The sequence below is a fragment of the Nannobrachium achirus genome (assembly GCF_963921795.1).
Source record: "Nannobrachium achirus genome assembly, chromosome: 2".
In the NCBI taxonomy this organism is placed as follows: Eukaryota; Metazoa; Chordata; class Actinopteri; order Myctophiformes; family Myctophidae; genus Nannobrachium; species Nannobrachium achirus.
In genome coordinates this window covers 55,132,472-55,152,000 of record NC_137811.1, presented here as the reverse complement: position 1 = coordinate 55,152,000, position 19,529 = coordinate 55,132,472, and the positions used below count along the sequence as shown (strand labels likewise).

Below are 19,529 nucleotides of genomic sequence, written 5' to 3'. Positions count from 1 at the left end.
CAAGGCCCTGCAAAGGAGATATAATGTAGGTTTAATGTTTGTCACTAGGTGTCACTGTTGACCATCACATTGCTTATCCGCCACTACAAATTATTATTATATTCACTTAACTTTGCCTAGAAGACGCACTGGAATGGTCACAAGATGTGCTGCCATCTTTATTGTAGGTTGGGTTAGGTTTTAATTACCTCTCTTTGTCGGGAGAGGGAGATAACAGACATAAAACTGACAGATTGTAACTTTGAATAATATAGTACAATTTAATGATGACACATTTAACCACTTTATTCTCTTGACATTGTAGACCTCAGTGGATGGCTCTGTGCATCCCTCCTGACCTGATGCTCACAGTGCTGGAGGGGGTGACGGCCATCATCCACTACTGTCTGCTGGACCCCACTGCCCAGTACCACCAGGTGAGGGTGCTGTGTACCACAAATTGATCTACATCTTATCCACTCTGGCCCACAGACTTTTCTCATACAACAAAACAAAGATGTGTATAAACTATAAATCAACTGTCAGTGCCGTTTTATGTTCCAAAGTAATCCAAACTTGTATGTACTTGACTCTGGTACCGGTTACATATAACTCATTTGTGCTTATTTGATCATCTTTGTCATTGGAGTCCATCTTTAAATGTTTAAAACGTTATTTACGATGTTGTGCACACCATACACAACATTTATTACCGGTAATATCAAAAGTGTTGACTGGTTCGTGCCCACTTTTCATGTAGTTGCAGGCAATTGAGAGTGTTGACCAGAAGCACCTGGCAGAAGCTCGTGCAGGCATCCTGTCCATCCTCCATACCATCATGTCGTCTGTCACCCTACTGTGGAGCGTTCTCTACCACGCAGACAGCTCCGACAGGCCTGTGGCTGCCTCCGCTGCCTCCACATCCAACATCAACCTGGGCTCCACCAAGGTATGCCGGGAAAGCGGCACCTCAGAGAATCTGATTCTACAAAAGGCCTTCTAAATCAGTAGTTCTCAAACTTTTTCATGTGGCCGCGGACCACCCCATAAGATTAATTTTGTGCCCCACCCAGAAGGAAAGATTTGTGTTGAACAATTCACAAATATTCAACGTTTTTTTATTTTATTTTTTATTTTTTTAATGATTTTTCAAAAATGTTCAAAAATATCAGTTGTACAAGCTCACAGCGCAGGTCTGTTCTAAACCACTGTTGTGAATCATAATAGTTTTCTTAAAAACATTTCTTGCTATAATAGCTATAATCTAAAATGAGATGAGACGAATGAGCTCCGATTTCTCGTACAAAGTCCGATTTGTACGAGATTCATCTCGCTTCCTACTGCTGCCTGGTTTCACATTATAGTGAGTAGTAGAGCAGAAATAAATTATCACGATTCATGGTGTTACAGGAATCTATAATATATTCCCAAATTGCACTTCCCTCAGGAATAGTTTGTGTTGTCCCAAATAAAATGAAGAAATAACAGAGGACATCATTTTAATATAGTGGTAGTCTCAAAGGACTGCAGTGTTCTAAACAAATGCGATTCCGACAAAATAAAATCATTCTGATTTCCCTGGGACATGGTAGCAGCTACATACAATATATTGTTGCTGTCAGGTAGAAACCTGGTATCTCCATATTTCATCTTTTGAATAAATTAATTTATTTAAAAAATAAATTAATTTATTAAATTATATGTCGTCATAAGACAGTATTGAAAGCAGCAAAAATAGCTGATCTACTGATCTACAAGCTTACAATGCACAGTATTCATGTTTTTGAAACATTTGAAACAAAATTTGAAACAAATGATGGTTTTATAAATATTTTGCCAAACAATATCTAACCAAAGAAGAACCATATGTATTAACGCAAGCTTGTAACTACATTGGATCCATTGGAACACATGTTCCTTTTTACATTTCCTGAATCCTGACACGTTGCGGTTTTGGTCATACAAGGTTTCCACCCGACGTCGACAGTAGGCACACGTTTTTTAAACAAGTGACCTTTGATGTTTTCCATATGGGCTGTACCTCGACAAGCTTTAACCAGGGTTTATTTGTGTCTACTCATTATCTTAGATTTAACAGATATTTTATTTCCTCTGTCACATAGAACCTCCGCCAGCAGATCCTTGAGCTGCTGGGTCCAATCTCCATGAACCACGGGGCTCATTTTATGGCTGCTATTGCCTATGTCTGGAATGAAAGGAAACATGTCAAGACTCCTGCAAGGATCAAGGTTGGTTTCATTAAACTGCAACATATATCACGTTGTCTTCGTGGCAGCTCAGTGTACTAATTTGCATACAGTATTTCCTTACCCACTTCACTGTATATTATGTAACAATTGTAATTAAGTGTGCTATTATCGTTCTGTATCTGTATCAGGTTATCTTTTTCCTTCTCTTAGTTTCTACTGTTATTACAATATACTATATCGTCATTGTCGGGCGGAAACCTTGTATCTCCAAGTTTCAAATTTGTACGTTCTTTTGTAAAGTAAAGCTCTGCTTCATCATACAAGGCGGTCGCACAAAAGTAGTGAAAACAGGCGATCTACAGGCGTTGTGTGCTTGTAGATACATATAAAACAAACGGTTTTGGACATACAGGGTTTTCACCCGACAACGACGATATGTGTGTGTCTGTACGCCCCTGATTTGTTTGGCAGGTGATACCTGTTGCCAGTGAAGAACAGCTGCTACTGGTGGAGTTGGTGCGCTCGGTGAGCGCCATGCGCACAGAGACGGTCATGCAGACGGTCAAGGAGGTCCTAAAACAACCTCCAGCCATTGCTAAAGAAAAGGTTGGTAATTTCCTTGCCAGTGCAGACATCATTGTTTATTGTTACAAATGGATCCACTTTTCACACTATGGATTTTAATGTGCAGTCCCTCATCTTTGCTTAACTGTATGAGTGATCACAATATTGAAATGTCTCACTGTAAACTTGATGTTTAACTCATTTCATTATCACAATGTCTTCTCTTTTTTTCACAACAGAAGCACCTGTCTTTGGAAGTCTGCATGCTGCAGTTCTTTTATGCCTACGTCCAGAGGTGATTTCTATGCTTCTCAACATCTGAATTCTCCTGTTTCACACAGAAGGACGAGGACCCTACTAGACCTTTTAGGGTCAACCAGTAGTTGACATTTCTGAAAGTTTTGTCATGTTTTTTGTTCTGAACCTCCTATTCCTCATACAAACCTTGTATCTATGAATTATTGGCTTTGATTACGTTTTATATACAGTAACACCTCAATGTTACAGTAAATGAATAAGGGTCCATATTTAACACTTCAGATTTTAAAGTATAATAATATTCTGTCGATTGTCCCTAGGATTCCTGTGTCTAGTTTGGTGGACAGCTGGCCATCTCTGCTTGCACTGCTAAAAGACTCTGTACAGCTGGGACTTCCTGCCCCTGGACAGTTCCTCATATTGGGGTTAGTTTTATCTCCTCCACTCTTTCATGTGGAACTGTTCTCTCTTTACACTTCCAACCTATCTGGCTCACACCTCATCTGCACTGCACGCGAGCGAGCGATGCGGCGCGATGTCCTGCGAAATACTGTCCGCATATGGAGTGTCGGCCATTGCGTTGCGACGTAGCCCTGAACCAGTCAAATAATTAAATAATAATATAGCGTTTTTGGGGGGCGGGACATGGCCATTTACCTCTATGGACCCGGCGCAAAACCTCACTCAAATAGAGGCTCCGCGACCGAAAACAGGAGGGGTGGACGACGTCGCGGAACAACGCATTGTCGCTCTCGGTAGGTCTGGATGTCCTCATTAAAACAAATGTATTTTAATGACACATCGCTCGCGGGCAGTGCGGATGAGCTGTTAGCCTCAAACTGTAACCAACCAGTGTTGTGGTTGTTAACACTTGGGCTGTCATAGTTTTGCCATAACTAATGTAGATTAACGCCATGTAACTTTCCTATTGTCTTTACCTGATTTTCGGTGGAGGTGTGCATGTGCCGCATGCACGTTGTGCACGCGGTGCCCCCTTTATCAGCAGATCTTCTTGTCTTTCACATGAAGAAAAAATACAACCCGCGGCGAATCCGGCGATCCATAAGTCAGATATAGTCCATAGAACATGGCGCCGTCTTGACCACATCCCTGAACATGATAATGGGGCCGTGGCGCTCCACCATGGTAATCCTTATCACGTTCCTGGATGTTTTTGTTAATTCAATGCATCTAATTAATTGGTGGTTGAGTAGCTCAGAAGTATTCAGTCCTTAGAGACTCAAACCTCTCTCACCCCGGCATGCAGTATAATGTGTTGGTTTCCTCTCCTCTCTAGGGTTCTGAACGAGTTCATCTTAAAGAACCCCAATCTGGAGAGCAAGAAGGACCAACGGGAGCTTCAGGTAATTCCATCCATAATATTATTTGATGACAGTTACTCATCCATGTTTCTCTCCATCATGGTGTCTTGCTCTCTACACGATGTGTTACGTTGCACTTCAGTCGTTGGGGTCGTTACATAAAATGCCTAAATAGCCACAAAGACGTCTGGAAACGTCTTTATATCAAAATTGGCATTCCTGGCGTTTCTACCAATGAATAATAATCAATATTACTATTTTATCGCCAGATTAGCTAAAACACTACATTAACCATAAGCCTCAGCGGCGCTCGCTGATGACGCGCGCTGGTGACGCGCATGACGTGCGCAGAGCTCTGGGAAACAGAGCGACATTCTGCTCCCATGTTATGTGAACAGGCGCTGCTAGCGATCAGACATTGAAATGGATTATACAATACCACGTTAACGTTATTATGCGGGCCATCACCGTCGCCGATGTATGCACACATGACGCGCATGCACGCGCCTCGGTGAGTTCCATTAACCCTATGATGGCATCCCATGTGTTAAAAGCTTCAACTGCTGTATTCACTGACTTTATCACTCCTATACGCAGGATGTCACCCATAAGGTGGTGGAGGCTATCGGGACGATTGCTGGCTCCTCTCTGGAGCAGACCACCTGGCTGAGGAGGAACCTGGAGGTCAAGGCCTCCCCTCAGATCGTTGTGGAAGGGAATAACGTGGAGTCTGATGTGGAAGGTCAGGATGCTATTATATCTGCACAGTGCCCTTATGGGACCATCACAATTGTAGCTGTGAATGCTTCATTGTTGTTGTTAGTATACCATGAGAAATGTCGTAGCTTGTCCGTCTTTCAGTCAGTACAGGAAGTGATGTCACGTGACATCACCTCATCAAAGATCAAACCCTGGAAATCAATACTGTCACTGTGACTGACATCACTTCCTGTTCCACTTTCTGATGTTATCAATCCCAGGCCCTAACTGGCCCAAAAGCCTGCTTTACTCTGATTTACACCCTACCTTCCCCGAAAATGTTAATATTAACACTTATGTTGCAATGATTTTTTCTCTTCAATGTCTCGCGTTGCCATGGTTACCATAGACTTCCATGTAATTGTGCAAGTGTGTAAAAAGTGCACGCCCATGCCTAGATGATGCACCACGTGTGTAGATGCTGTTCACAGCTTTCAAACAAAAAAATCCGCTTGGAAATCCGTTCAGGCATTCATGATTTATCAGCCATTATGTTTTCTTCAGATGTAAACAAACATGGCTGCCATGTTTGAAAGAATGGGTTGGTATGGGGGTTAAACATGCAATTTCGCGATCGCGATCATGCCTAATACATTTCTGGAGGTCCAAATTTTTTTTTTGAAAAAAACGGCCCAAACTCGGGAAACTCGGGGTTGGCACAGCACTAGTACCAATACAAACTCGGGAAACTCGGGGTTGGCACCATATGTGTTCATATACCTGTATGTATATGGATATATATTAATATAGGATAAAATAAATAAAATGTCCATATACAGTATGGGCATTCCCAGATGATGCCCTGTTAGGGTACACACTTATGCCCAAATATGGAGATCCCAAGGCATCAAACCCAGGCCCTAACTCGCCAAGGCCCTGCTTGGCTTAACTAATTAACATACGTTTTATGCCCATATATTCCTATATTATCCATATTAAGGACATTAACTCTTACCATGCCACAGTGGTAGATTGACGTAAATGGGCCAAAAGCCGTCAGTGCCAATGACGTATTTTGACGTATATAATAAAAAATGAAAATTTAGATGTCAAAATGACCTGAGATCAGAGAGATGCTTTTCTCTGTTTGTGTGTTGGCTCCCTCGTTTAGCTGATTGAGAAAATGTGTGTCCATTCTAGTGGATGGACACTTTTTTTGATTCATTCAGCTCTATCTCTGGAACCATTTGTCTGATTGACAAAATTATTTTTGCCACTGAATCACAACAACTGTGTCTGTCTCTGTGGGGGGAAAAATCTTAAAAAAAAATCTTTTTTTTTTCATTGCATAGTAAAGAAAACATACAAAATCCTGGCACAGGGACTTTGGGGCCATTTTGGCCTGGCATGGAAAGTGTTAAGGATATTATGTTATCAATATTAAGGACATATCTGGGAATGCCCATATTTGGTAATGCCCATATATGGACATCATTTGACATAACATTGTTGACTGTCATGCAGGGGTCTCCATATACAGTATGAGTAACTGGTCCCATATACATCACTGGCCAGATGGCCAAGAATTGGCGCAACCTCGCCCTTTAGGGTGAGGTCGCATGTCACCCTGAGGTGTCTTACTAGTATATTGTGTTCATTATTGACAGCTGCTCTAGTCCAGTTAATTACAATGTGTACATTTATACACTTGTCAATATTGGATAAACCTGCACATTTGAAACTCTGTTAATACATGTTCTGTTAATACATACCTGTGACTTGACTTGATGAATATTGAAGTAGATCGATATGTTGTCACTTAGACATGCGGCTGTTATTTTACACATTAACACATCCTTTGCCTAACCCGGCACAGATGTGTTTTTTCTGGTTAACGGTGCTCCGCCAAGGCTGAGTTAACCCGACTGGTCAGGTTAGCTGGTTACCATGGTAACCAGGTTTACCTGCTCCCGCAGCCACTGGTGAGCTATGAAACTCCATATCCCATGATGCATCGCAATGTTTCGCTTCCTCATTCAGAGACGCGTGTCCACGCTGGAAAAACGGCTGTTTTCTCTCCTTTTTTTTACTTGCGTTGCGCGACCGGGCCATTTCAGCCCTCTCTCGTGGATTATGTTTTCCCCGCATAAAAGAACAGACGTAGTGCAGCCACGAAATGGGGTGTCCGCACACTCTGTGTGCACGCGCCGCACGCACGGAGGCACTCCAGTTGGTCTTTGTACTGTAGAACACACACACCATTCAAAGTAATAGAGCGACCGAATACGTCAGGGTGGCCGCGTCCATTGAGTTCAATGGAGAAGTGGCGCCCTGTTCTATTCACTTACTTAAGCTCTATAGCGGCCTCCAAGCATAATATTTTATGTGAATGAATTGTGGTATTGTGAGAAAGGAAAAAAACAACAAAAGAACAGGTGTATTGGTCATGTGCAATCTTGAAGTAACATGTTGAAGTTATCTGTCCACTGTGGTGTTGTCTGCTCTCACATCAGCATGGCTGCATGCATGCTGTGCTGTACTAACGGTCGGTGTGTGTCTTTTTAGATTTAATGCTCACAGTGACGGAGACATCCAGCTTCACTCCATCTGTATACAGTGTTCACGCACTCACACTGCTGGCTGAGGTAAAACAACACTCTCTTGCCTGTCATCTGGCTCTGTACAGTACATCTTTCTTTCAGCCCAGTTATAAATATACTTTTCACAATGCATCTCGATTATGTGGGGCCAAGTTTGTTTTCTAGGCCTGTGCACTTCTAAACATGTACAAGTCTGGACACAGCCATTCACTTTCACTGACTGAACCCCTAATGGCTGATTTATAATCATCTCCCTGCCCCTACTTCAGTCATTATAAGGAAACCAATTCATCAATGGGATTGGACTTGGAGTGGTGCTGAAGAATTGAATCCCCTGGCTGACTGCTCCTACCTTGGCTCTCTTGGCTAACTGTGTATGGTGCAGCTATTTGCTGCCAATTGCAGCTCTTAGATTAATGTGTTTTACTTAGCCCAATATATTAGACTTTGTGCTGCAATGCACATTGCTGTTACAGTATGCTTGTGTTCTCATATTGCTGCAGTGTTCTAATGCTGTGGCCACACTGAATTTTAATAATGCTGTGGCCACACTGAATTTTAATCTCCAGCCAGGGAAACTCACAGGAAACGCATGGAGAATTATACCTATAATATTATGTTTTTTCTTAGCACAATTGGATATTGTTGCCACTTACAGCCAATTGCCGGAACTTGTTTGCCTGTTTTGTGAGTTAATCTATCTGGCCACCAACCTATGCACTTTCCTATTAAAGCAATTTCACTGCAGAAATAATGCAAGTGTCTGGTAAGCTCTGATGTCTAACTTGGTGGTTATAAAGAATACCTTTGGAGCTGGATCCACTACCAGCCACTGTTGGGACTAGATTAAATACATTGTGAACCCTATGGTCAACCCTATTCTGGGCATGTTATAATAGGCAAACATTTGTTGAAAATAGGCAAACATTCGCCAGAAATAACTGCTAACAAGCTCACAATGCTTTGCATGTAATTTGGCTATTTTTGGATAAAATATTTAGTACCCACGAGTTTCCAACGCCCCATAGTGCATTGCGCAGACGTCTGTACCGAGCTTCCGGCGCCGATTTACAAGCTCACAACGGGTTGCATCTGCGACGCGACGTGAGCTTGTATGTCTGCTGTTAAACCCGGAAGTCTGGTCCCGATAGAGTCTCCAGTAAACTCCCGCGGAAACTTGTGGTAGAGGGGGGAATCAACTATAGACCCCTGGGTGACCCCAGTTAATGAACTACCGGTATTTTTTGGAAGCATGGTGCTGCCTGTACGTCCAGTATAGTATACCATCACTGTCCATCACAGGTGGAAAATGTGTATGTCCAAAACTATTACCTTTTTAAGGAAATTGAAAAAAAAAGAGAGAGAGAAAAATGTGTTACAAAGTACAAGAACTACGCGCTTCTGAGCTTGTAGAGCGTCTATTTTCTACTTTGGTGAGACTGTATAGTCATATACCGAAGTAGAGCATTCATTTAGAAACGAATATAAAAAGCTGAATTATGGCGATGCAAGATTTCTGCTGGTGGTACATTGGTGATGAAGTGGTGCTTTGACAGGAGTGTGTGTGTGTGTGTGTGTGTGTGTGTGTGTGTGTGTGTGTGTGTGTGTGTGTGTGTGTGTGTGTGTGTGTGTGTGTGTGTGTGTGTGTGTGTGTGTGTGTGTGTGTGTGTGTGTGTGTGTGTGTGTGTGTGTGTGTGTGTGTGTGTGTGTGTGTGTGTGTGTGTGTGTGTCAGGTGCTGGCCCATCTCCTGGACATGGTGTTCTACAGTGATGAGAAGGAGAGAGTTATCCCCCTGCTAGTTAATATCATGCACTACGTGGTGCCCTACCTCCGTAACCACAGGTTTGGACTTTTGCACATGTTTGAATAGTTGGCGTTGAGGCATCATTTTTAACTTGGAATTTGAACGATCACATTCAGGCTTTTGATATTGGGAATTTGGGATTTTTTTTGACAAAGGCAAATGGCAAAGTATAAAAGAGAAATATTTTGAAATGTTAATGGAGAAGAATCAATACTCCCTCATTATGAAATGAGAGAGATGAAGCTACTTTTTTGGCAAGTGTGACCATGAGTCACGTTGTAATAAATGGCGGTTCATAGTGATGCATTCTGTCGTTCCTCTCTTCTTGGCAGTGCCCACAATGCCCCCAGTTACCGGGCCTGTATCCAGCTGCTTAGCAGTCTGAGTGGGTACCAGTACACCCGGCGCGCATGGAAGAAGGAAGCGTTCGACCTCTTTATGGACCATACTTTCTTCCAAATGGATTCCTCCTGTGTCAGCCAGTGAGTAGGGAGAGGGACATGGCTTGTGTATGTGTTTGTCAGTCTGACTGTGTACTCACATGGAATACTGGCCTGTTAATTAGCAACACAATTTACGTATTTTTCAGTTGGAGAGCCATCATTGACCACTTGATGACTCACGATAAGACCACTTTCAGAGACCTAATGAGTAAGCTTTTAAAATCCATCTAATTTCTTGTTGACATTTATTAAGACTGGGTGTTGACATTTATTACGACTGGGTGTTGACGCCACCGCGTATTTCCCGGTGAACCTGTGCGCAAAGGTGGGGGCCGATGGGCAAGGAGGGTCGCGAGCTTATGAGAAACAACTAAAATAAGACCTTAAAACCTGGCGAAAACAGTTGCGTGCATTAGCGGAAGAGGACGATAAAGGAAATCATTAAATGGAAAACATTAAATGAACTTCTGAAAAGCCTACACGGCCTTAAAACATGGCAAAAACAGTTGCGTGCATTAGCGTAAGATTAGATGAGGATAAAGGAAATCATTAAATGGAAGACATTAAATTAACTTCTGAAAAGGCTTCTAAGCCTACACTATTAGCCTACTAAAAACTAGTGGAACCGCAATCTTGCCATACGTGAATAATTGTGGTTGTAAACAATAACACAGACAATATAAATCCTTAGTCTAGTTGTGGGAAGAAAAGGTTATCATCATGGCCCCAAATAACTTTTAAATATCTTGCAATTGGCGACAAGTCTCTTACTAAATCGGCAAGAGTTCCTCTCATTCTCAATACATAAAGGCTAAGCTACTGTATATAACCTCTCCATCATCAGCAATAGTCAGTGGTGCGTGTTCCCCACACTCCCAAGCCCCCACCGTTGCGCTTAGGTTCACCGGGAAATACGCCTATGTCAACACGGTGTTGACATACGCCAGTTGCACATACTGTATGTTTATAATAAAATCAACAGGGCAGAGGTGTATGCTTTTCCTCATAATTTAGACTTGCTTTAGACTAAAGCCATACAGAACCATATAACTGTCTGGCAGTGTCTGCATTGTCTCTCTTATAAAGTTCTGTCTCTCCACTGCATAATTGGTCTTATACTGTACATCCCACACAGTCATTTTTAATTTAAATAAAGCTTCTTTTCCCATCTTGGAGCATACAATCAATTGAATGATAATATCTATGTGATATAGTAATAGCCTGGCGGCTAATATCTGCTTGAGTCATTGTTTCTGTGGGTGTGTCCTTCCAGCCCGTGTGGCCGTGGCTCAGAGCAGCTCTCTGAACCTGTTCACCAACCGGGACGCTGAGCTGGAGCAGAGGGCCATGCTTCTCAAACGGCTGGCCTTCACCATCTACAGCAGCGAGGTGGACCAATACCAGAAATACCTTCCAGACATACAGGGTAGGATTTCACCTCTATAAATAAGGGTCAATTAAATGAAGAAAAAATGTCAAAGATTCATCTTTTGTTTACAAATAAACGTCCAAAAAGTATATGTAATTCTGATTTTTTTCTGAGCTGAATCATGGGTATTCTTACTTTATATTGTAAATATAAAGAAATTCCAAGTGTTCTGAAGTTGAAGTTGTAAATTAAGTCGTGTTCAAACTTTCCCATTAACAAGTTTGTGTAGGTCAGTACTAAATGTACCCATTGCTGTACACAGGGCTACAAAAGTATTTTCAGTGCTCGTACTTACAGTACACGCACTAGGGCACAGCCACTCTAAAAATCCTTGCTTTCTCAAACAATGTGCTTTTCCACACCCATTGTCACAAAGTAGTAGAATTGGTTTTCTGTTCACATTTTCTTCACATTTGTTCACGTTTTCGTGCCCTCTCTGTTGTGTTCATGTGTGGGTTCAGAGCGCCTGGTGGAGAGCCTCCGACTGCCTCAGGTGCCAATCCTCCATGCTCAGGTGTTTCTGTTCTTCAGAGTTCTGCTGCTGCGCATGTCTCCACAACACCTCACCTCACTGTGGCCCACCATGATCACCGAACTGGTCCGTATAGACTAGAGTCTCCCTTCAAGTCTTGTGCTCACACACACACACACACACACACACACACACACACACACACACACACACACACACACACTGTTTCTCTCGCACTCACTAATTCTAATTCTGTGCCTCATCATACTACTGTAAGACAAGTGACAGATCTCATATCTCTGCAAACATCTCTCTGCAGGTCCAGGTGTTTTTACTGATGGAACAGGAGCTCACGGCAGATGAGGACATATCCAGGTAACTGTTGACATCATTGCATACACTACTACTGTATATAGATAGATAGATAGATAGATAGATACCTTTATTATCCCATGGGGGAAATTCAGTTGCCCAGAGGCAGCACAGCAGTTTGAGGTTACAAGTTACAAAGAAGTAAGATAAAGAAAAAGAGTACTGTAGTGTACAGTCCAAAGAGCAAGCACAAAAAAAGAACAATATAAACATAAAGTGTCGAAAAGCTATTGCAAAAAAGAAGAATATGTATATACATAAAGTGACCACGAAACATTCAACGCTCATATGAGTGCATTGCAGCAGCAAAGATTGAAGGCCTGTCCATACTCTATCCAAAACCGAACTTTTCGTTGGAGAGTTCTGACTTTCCGACGTGCAGCTTTCCAAACTAATTCGGGGTAATGCTTTTCAGAAGTGGCAAGTGACGTCATTTTGTATTTGAGCCGGACCTTTCCGACAAAAAGTTCGGTTTCGGAGAGGGTATGGACAGGCCTTAACACTTTTATTGTCCATCAAATGGCTAATGGTTAAAATGCATGAAAAGTTTTTATTAGAAGACCTGTTTTCAATGTACTCTTTTGTAATGGTGTATGTATGTATGTATGTATGTATATATATATATGTATGTATATATATATATATATATATATATATATATATATATATATATTCTTTTTTTTCTTTTTCTTTTTTTTATTCTACCTTTTTTAACTTTTCATACATATTGAATGAATTAACCAAAGTGCATGGATGTATTTAATGTGTCCTATTATTAACTCAATAATGTCCACGTTTGATGAATTATCCTTTCCTCTCCATCTCCAGGACTTCAGGGCCATCTGTGGCCGGGTTGGAGACCACCTACTCTGGAGGGAACGGCTTCTCCACGTCCTACAATAGCCAGCGCTGGCTCAACCTCTACCTGTCTGCCTGCAAGCTGCTAGACCTGGCTCTGGCACTACCCTCAGAGAGCCTGCCACAGTTCCAGATGTCAGTACAAATAGTCAGGTGTTTTGTTTACAATAGAGAAGCAATGAGCACGTGTCCATATACATATATTTTGTATATCATCCAAAGTCTTGTCCTTAAAGAACTATTGCCCATTGACTAGAAGTTAAATTATGTACAGTATATTGTGCATTGCTGATCATTTTCCAAAGTCTCATACCACAGTTTTTAGAGTTTGGCATATCACATTAATTTGTTCATGTTGACATTTTACTTTTCAAATCAATTTACATTTTCAACTGGATTAAAGCACAATGATAAAATAACTGACAAAGAATGGAAAGGCCACTGTGTTGGATTACCCATCCCTATCTGCACATCTCTGCAAGTTGATTTTAACACTGTACTGAAATGAAAAGAAACCAATGGCTTCCTTGGTAAACTATGCTATGCTATGGAAAATTGTCTACCATAATTACATACAATAACTCATGTACAGTATGGTCCTTTGAATTCATGGTCACATACTGTGCACTGTATCACCATTTGTTCGCATACTAAGTCAAATACAATACAATGTCTAGTACAGGGGTCTTCAATGTTTTCAGGCCAAGGACCCCTTAGTTGAGAGAGAGATGAAGCAGGGACCCCCCTCAACCTTTTCATAGATTCCGTATAGTTTCATTTTTTCGGTAGCAAAATAATCTGTGTATTTTGGATTCATGTAATGTGTGTTTTCAGATATTTAACCACTTGAGCCGTCATTACCTAATAAACCTGACCTTTTTCTCTGTACTTAGTCTGCTCTTTTTCCGAAAATAGCCGATCTACAGGCTCACAACGCCTCGCAGCGAGAGGCGTTGTGAGCTTGTAGATCTGCTATTTTTGGCTACAGTTCTCAGAATATGGACACTAGGGTTCACGTTGTTAATATAAAAAGGATTGGAAAATTTGGAGGACCCCCTGTAGTAACTCTGAGGACCCCCTAGGGGTCCTGGACCCCCTGCTGAATACCCCTGGTCTAGTATGTTACCCTTCCAGATATATGATTTTGTGTTTGCCTGCTCAGAAGGACTTTTTTTAAAAGGTAGAGGTTGAATCACAATGATGAAATAAAGAACCTAGTGCCTTAAAGTGTGCTGTCTCATCCCAGGTACCGTTGGGCATTCATCCCCGAGGCCTCAGATGACTCAGGCCTGGAAGTGAGACGCCAGGGGACCCACCAGCGAGAGTTTAAGCCCTATGTGGTCCGACTGGCCAAGCTGTTGAGGAAACGAGCCAAGGTATTTTCTGTCTATTGTAATAGGCCTGCAGGGTGACTTTCAGATTAAGACAAAGTAGATTTTACAAAACACGGGCAGGACTGATTAACTGTTCTCTTTGAAGTGAAACCTGCCTAATTATGAGTGGCTCATTCTAGGTGCACCCTGGCAGGGTGTGATTTCCCACCCGCTAGTATGAAGCAAGAGCAAAATGGCTGCAGTGTAGGTCAATGTCACAGCCCTGTTGATGTTGCAAGTCCCTTTGTTTGGTCTATGGCTCATCATCTGCCCACAGAGTAAATCCTTCTCTGTCTCTAATATTCCATACTGTGGTTTCAGTTTCATGGTTGATATGACACTGGTGGTGAGGACTTCGTAATAGAGTTGAGTAGTGAGTGGCCTGACTCCTGTATGATGTACTGCTGGCTGAGACCCATTTGACAGCAACCTTAATTGGAATACACGCAGGAGGGAGGGGCTGCTTTTGAAATACCAAGTGCAGTAGGTGATGGAGATGACATTTATAGGTGGTTTTACCTTTTAATTTTGATTCACCTAATCTGTCGTCCCCCACCCACCCCCCTGGCACAGAAAAACCCAGAGGAGGACTGCTCAAGCCGCACCCTGTCCTGGGAGCCCGGTCACCTTCTGCTGACCCTGTACGTGATCCGCAGCATGGAACAGCTCCTGCCTTTCTTCAACCTGCTCAGTCAAGTGTTCAACAGCAAGGCCAGCAGCCGCTCGGGTCCCTGCTATGCCCACGGCCCCGGCGACGGGCCTTTCCCCGGACACAAGGACGCCGGACACAAGCTGGAGAGCCAGAAAGTGTTCTGGAGCCGTGCTCGGCAGGACATTGAGGAGATGGTTGAAAAGGACTTCCTAGAGGGTCTCATCAAGACGTGAGGGTGACTTGTGGGGGGAGGGGGGGGGGGGGGGGAATAAATCAACACTAGTGAAGAAACTCAAATTGTATATACAAAGTGAAGGGAATATCAGTGGGAAGCTTTTAAAAGTTTGTACATTTGTTTTGTTTGTTTTTTGTATTTATAATGAACAATTTTACTTTTCAAAAGCTATTCTATTTAATTTTAATTATTTGTATATAAGCAGCAGCTTTGATGACTCCTTTGACATTTCGTGTGAGTCCTTCGGGACAATGTGAAGATGCTGTGCCATTCCATATCGATGTGACTTAATAAAATAAAGACTTTAAAGAGAGCAACATTCAATGTCTTAATGACATTAATCAAGTATTGAGTCCCGTGCTTTATTCTAAAAGGAGTCTTACACCGTGGCTGTGAATTCACGTTAACGGGATGGTTTACCAGGCTAACACCTGGGACAACTGTTCTAAATAGTTAGGTTGTATGGTGTTTGCAGGGGCGTCACACCAAATTCTGGGCCCTGGGTACAAGGATTCACTGCGGGCCCCCCATGAATTTTAACTATTGAAAAACAGCAGATATACAAGCTCACAGCGCGGCACCGAGTGCCGCGCTGCGAGCTTGTAGATCTGCTATTTTTGAAAAATCGTGAAAATGTGTGCCAAGAAACCTATGTCTCCATGTCAGTGATGCTCAAACTTTTTCATGTGAAGGACCCCCCCCATCTCAAAATATTTAGTTCCCGGGACCCCCCAGAAGCAACATTTGAGTTACAAATGTTCACTTAAAAAATACATATATTCAAAGATTTGCACACATTTTCACGACTTTTCAAAAATAGCAGATCTACAAGCTTGCAGCGCGGCACTCGGTGCCGCGCTGTGAGCTTGTATATCTGCTATTTTTCAATAGCTAAAGTTACTAGGCCCCCTCCACCTTGGGCCCTAGTAACTCCGTCCAACTTTCCTACCCCTTGTGACGCCCCTGGGTGTTTGTCCCATTACTTCAACTGATCACTGGTAGATAAACTATAAGCAAGAAGAACTTGGAGGAGGTGCAGTGGTGTTCTCCTGGGAAACACCGCACATAATACGACCAATTATCGGGAACAGACTTTTTACGACAGCCTAATTGCGTGACAATGTCTTTGTGAGAGGCCTGAAACAATTCATCACAGTGATGATCTGTGAGCTCGTAGATCTACTATTTACTGTATGTGTGCAACACTATTGTACTGTACAATGAAGTATGAATTAATTATGGTCTTCATCGTCTTGACTTTCAAGGTGGAGTGGAAGAGATTGATAGACAAAACATGTCACTTAGTTCAGATTCAAAGCCTGCTTGCTTTTTGTCGATATTCATGGGTTCCATTTGTAGTCTTAAACGGCCATGTTGAGGACCAACAAAGGTGTTTCAATGTGTTTGATTGGCATGGAACATTTTTTTTATCAGCATTTTTCAAAATGTTTCAAAAACAGCAGATTTACCTCATAGCCATCTGCTTTTTTGAATAGCCAAAGTAGGCTATAAAATGTCGATAAAGTGGTTAAAATGAGCTATGAACTAATTTTGCAGAGGACCCCTTGAACCCCAGATGCTCCATGTTGGATACATAATGCTTACAAATCTCCAGTAGGCCTACTAGTTGTGGAGTTCAGAACAATAGTTATGGTTTTTAATATTGATGTCACCGGCTACAATGAATTTTGATGAATTCTTAAATTGTAATTATATTATAAATAAAATCACACAAAAAAAAAACTTTCTGAAATAAAGTAGCCCACTTAATTTATTTCTTGGTTTCCCAGGGGGATCAAAGCTTTAGTTAACACTAGCCCTTACCCGTTCAAAGATATGAGCTCCAAAATGATGTGCAGTGTGTGGGTTATGGGATGTGCACTGTGCATACAGTATATGAAGGATGGAAAGTAACTTTAACTGGTGCTTGCATGATGTAGGAGCATCAATGTAAGAAACCCGTTTCGTTTAATGGCTACAGAGATACTGTCCCGTCCCCCCCCCCAGCCCGCCCGCCCCCCCCCGCCTGCACACACACCCGCCTGCCTGCACACACACACACACACACACACACACACACACACAGAGCTGGTTAAACATTTTGCCTCATGCTAGATGCAGAATAGATGTGCCTCATGCTAGATGCAGAATAGATAGTAGATACACCATAAAAATGCTAATATACAGCATATGATTTGTGAAAGTGACAAACGGGCTTCACAGTTATGTCAGGTGTGTTCATATGCTAATGGTGATGCGATTTCAGATCAATTGCTCCAGCCACTGAGCTAATATGTAGGAGCATCAATGTAAGAAATACCCGTTCCATTTAACGGCTACAGAGATACTGTGTACCGATCTGCATGATTTTTGGACAACATCTGTAACAGGGCCAGAACCCCCCCCCCCCACCGCCTGCACACACACACACACACTCCCCCCCCCCCCCCCACCCGTGTGTGTGTGTGTGTGTGTGTGTGTGTGTGTGTGTGTGTGTGGGTTTGTGTGTGATTGTGCATGGCCTGAACAACAGCGCCCCTCCCTTAACATGTGTGGTCACAAAAGGTACTGTAGGCTAAATAGATATAGATACACCATAAAAATGCGAATATACAGCATACGATTTGTGAAAGTGACAATCGGCCTTCACAGTTCTGTCAGGTGTGTTCATATGCTGATGGTGATGCGATTTCAGATCAATTGCTCCAGCCACCGAGGAGAAACGCTGGGACACTCAGACACTCAGACATTCGCTAAATTATATGTTAGACTAGCTCTTACCCGTTCAAAGATATGAGCTCCGAAATGATGTGCAGTGTGTGGATTATGGGATGTGAGCATCAATGTAAATACCCGTTCCATTTAACGGCTACAGAGATACTGTGTACCGATCTGCATGATTTTGGACAACATCTGTAACAGGGCCAGAACCCCCCCCCCCCCCCCCCCCCCCCGCCCGCCCGCCCGCCTGCCCGCCTGCACACACACACTCCCCCCCCCCCCCCGTGTGTGTGTGTGTGTGTGTGGGTTTGTGTGTGATTGTGCATGGCCTGAACAACAGCGCCCCTCCCTTAACATGGTGTGGACACAAAAGGTACTGTAGGCTAAATAGATATAGATACACCATAAAAATGCTATTATACAGCATACGATTCGTGAAAGTGACAAACGGGCTTCACAGTTATGTCAGGTGTGTTCATATGCTGATGGTGATGCGATTTCAGATCAATTGCTCCAGCCACCGAGGAGAAACGCTGAGACAGACAGACACTCACTCAGACAGACACTCAGACATTCGCTAAATTATAGTATAGATGGCGGGGGGTTGCTGGGTTGGCACCACTGATGCTCGATGCTGACGATGACGCGTCACCTGACTCAGTTCAGAGGGCGGAGTGATATATATATATATAAATAATTTAATAAATAAACCACAGAGAGGATGCCCATCCACTGAGACGAGAACACCACCATCCATCCATCCATCCCTCCACGCACGGTACTGTTGACGACGCTTCGCGCGGTGGTTTTGGGGCTCTCTTTTGGCCTCATCGAGAGGAAGCGTCGCGGGGAATTAACAGATGGAGATGGTACTGTACAGGAGGAGTGATATTCTCCGCTGAAGAAACCAACAGCAAGGAAGGACCCAGGCAGGCAGCAGCACAGACAGCAGCCAGTGTGTGGTGCTGAGTGAGGAGGATTATCCAGACTAGAGCAGGAGGCGGAGGAGAGAGTTATTGGACCGTCGGGCAGCATCATCCGGACCGGACCGGACCGGAGCAGCAGCATCACCGTCGTTTTACAGTACAGAAATAACGTGTTACAGTAAGACATGGATGCTATTTAAAGAGGGGAGAGGGAATGAACAACGAGCAAAAAAAAGATTTATTTAGCTAGCTTTCGTAGCCTGCTAGACATAAATCACTGGCCTCGTTTCTTGACAGCTCAATAATACACAACAAGCATCATCAACCAAGCTCATGATTGTTCGAGAAATGCATGTGAGGTATACAGTATAGCCCACAGGGTGTAGTAGGCTGTAGTGGGGGGAAGAGGAGAGCAATACATTATTTCATCTGAAACCGACGTTATTGTAAAAGCTATATAGGCTATACCCCTCTTAGAACAGTATAAAGCAGGGCTGGTCGCCTATCCTCCTGCAGCCTGGAAGCCTGGGAACAGGCCAGTGTTCATTGGGGGACCGAATCTTCTTGACGTTTGATTCTCGAGGTCTGACTGACGCTGAGGAGGGGAGAAG

At 42.9% G+C, this 19,529-nt stretch overlaps 1 protein-coding gene across 1 annotated transcript in view; it reads left to right on the top strand.

Moving 5' to 3' along the window:
- The window catches only part of dop1a (DOP1 leucine zipper like protein A), a gene marked incomplete at its 3' end in the record, with an annotated part of 51,453 nt that extends 36,184 nt beyond the window's left edge, over positions 1-15,269 (top strand). Inside the window, exons 20-37 of the mRNA XM_080752037.1 lie at positions 305-416; positions 740-928; positions 2,103-2,228; positions 2,661-2,795; positions 2,993-3,048; positions 3,332-3,436; positions 4,309-4,375; positions 4,931-5,075; positions 7,598-7,677; positions 9,366-9,475; positions 9,770-9,919; positions 10,027-10,088; positions 11,154-11,306; positions 11,771-11,907; positions 12,101-12,156; positions 12,982-13,146; positions 14,258-14,387; positions 14,958-15,269. Of these exons, the coding sequence (XP_080608163.1) occupies positions 305-416; positions 740-928; positions 2,103-2,228; positions 2,661-2,795; positions 2,993-3,048; positions 3,332-3,436; positions 4,309-4,375; positions 4,931-5,075; positions 7,598-7,677; positions 9,366-9,475; positions 9,770-9,919; positions 10,027-10,088; positions 11,154-11,306; positions 11,771-11,907; positions 12,101-12,156; positions 12,982-13,146; positions 14,258-14,387; positions 14,958-15,269 (2,290 nt within the window). The remainder of the gene's footprint in view (positions 1-304; positions 417-739; positions 929-2,102; positions 2,229-2,660; positions 2,796-2,992; positions 3,049-3,331; positions 3,437-4,308; positions 4,376-4,930; positions 5,076-7,597; positions 7,678-9,365; positions 9,476-9,769; positions 9,920-10,026; positions 10,089-11,153; positions 11,307-11,770; positions 11,908-12,100; positions 12,157-12,981; positions 13,147-14,257; positions 14,388-14,957) is intronic.
- Positions 15,270-19,529: the final 4,260 nt, after the last annotated feature.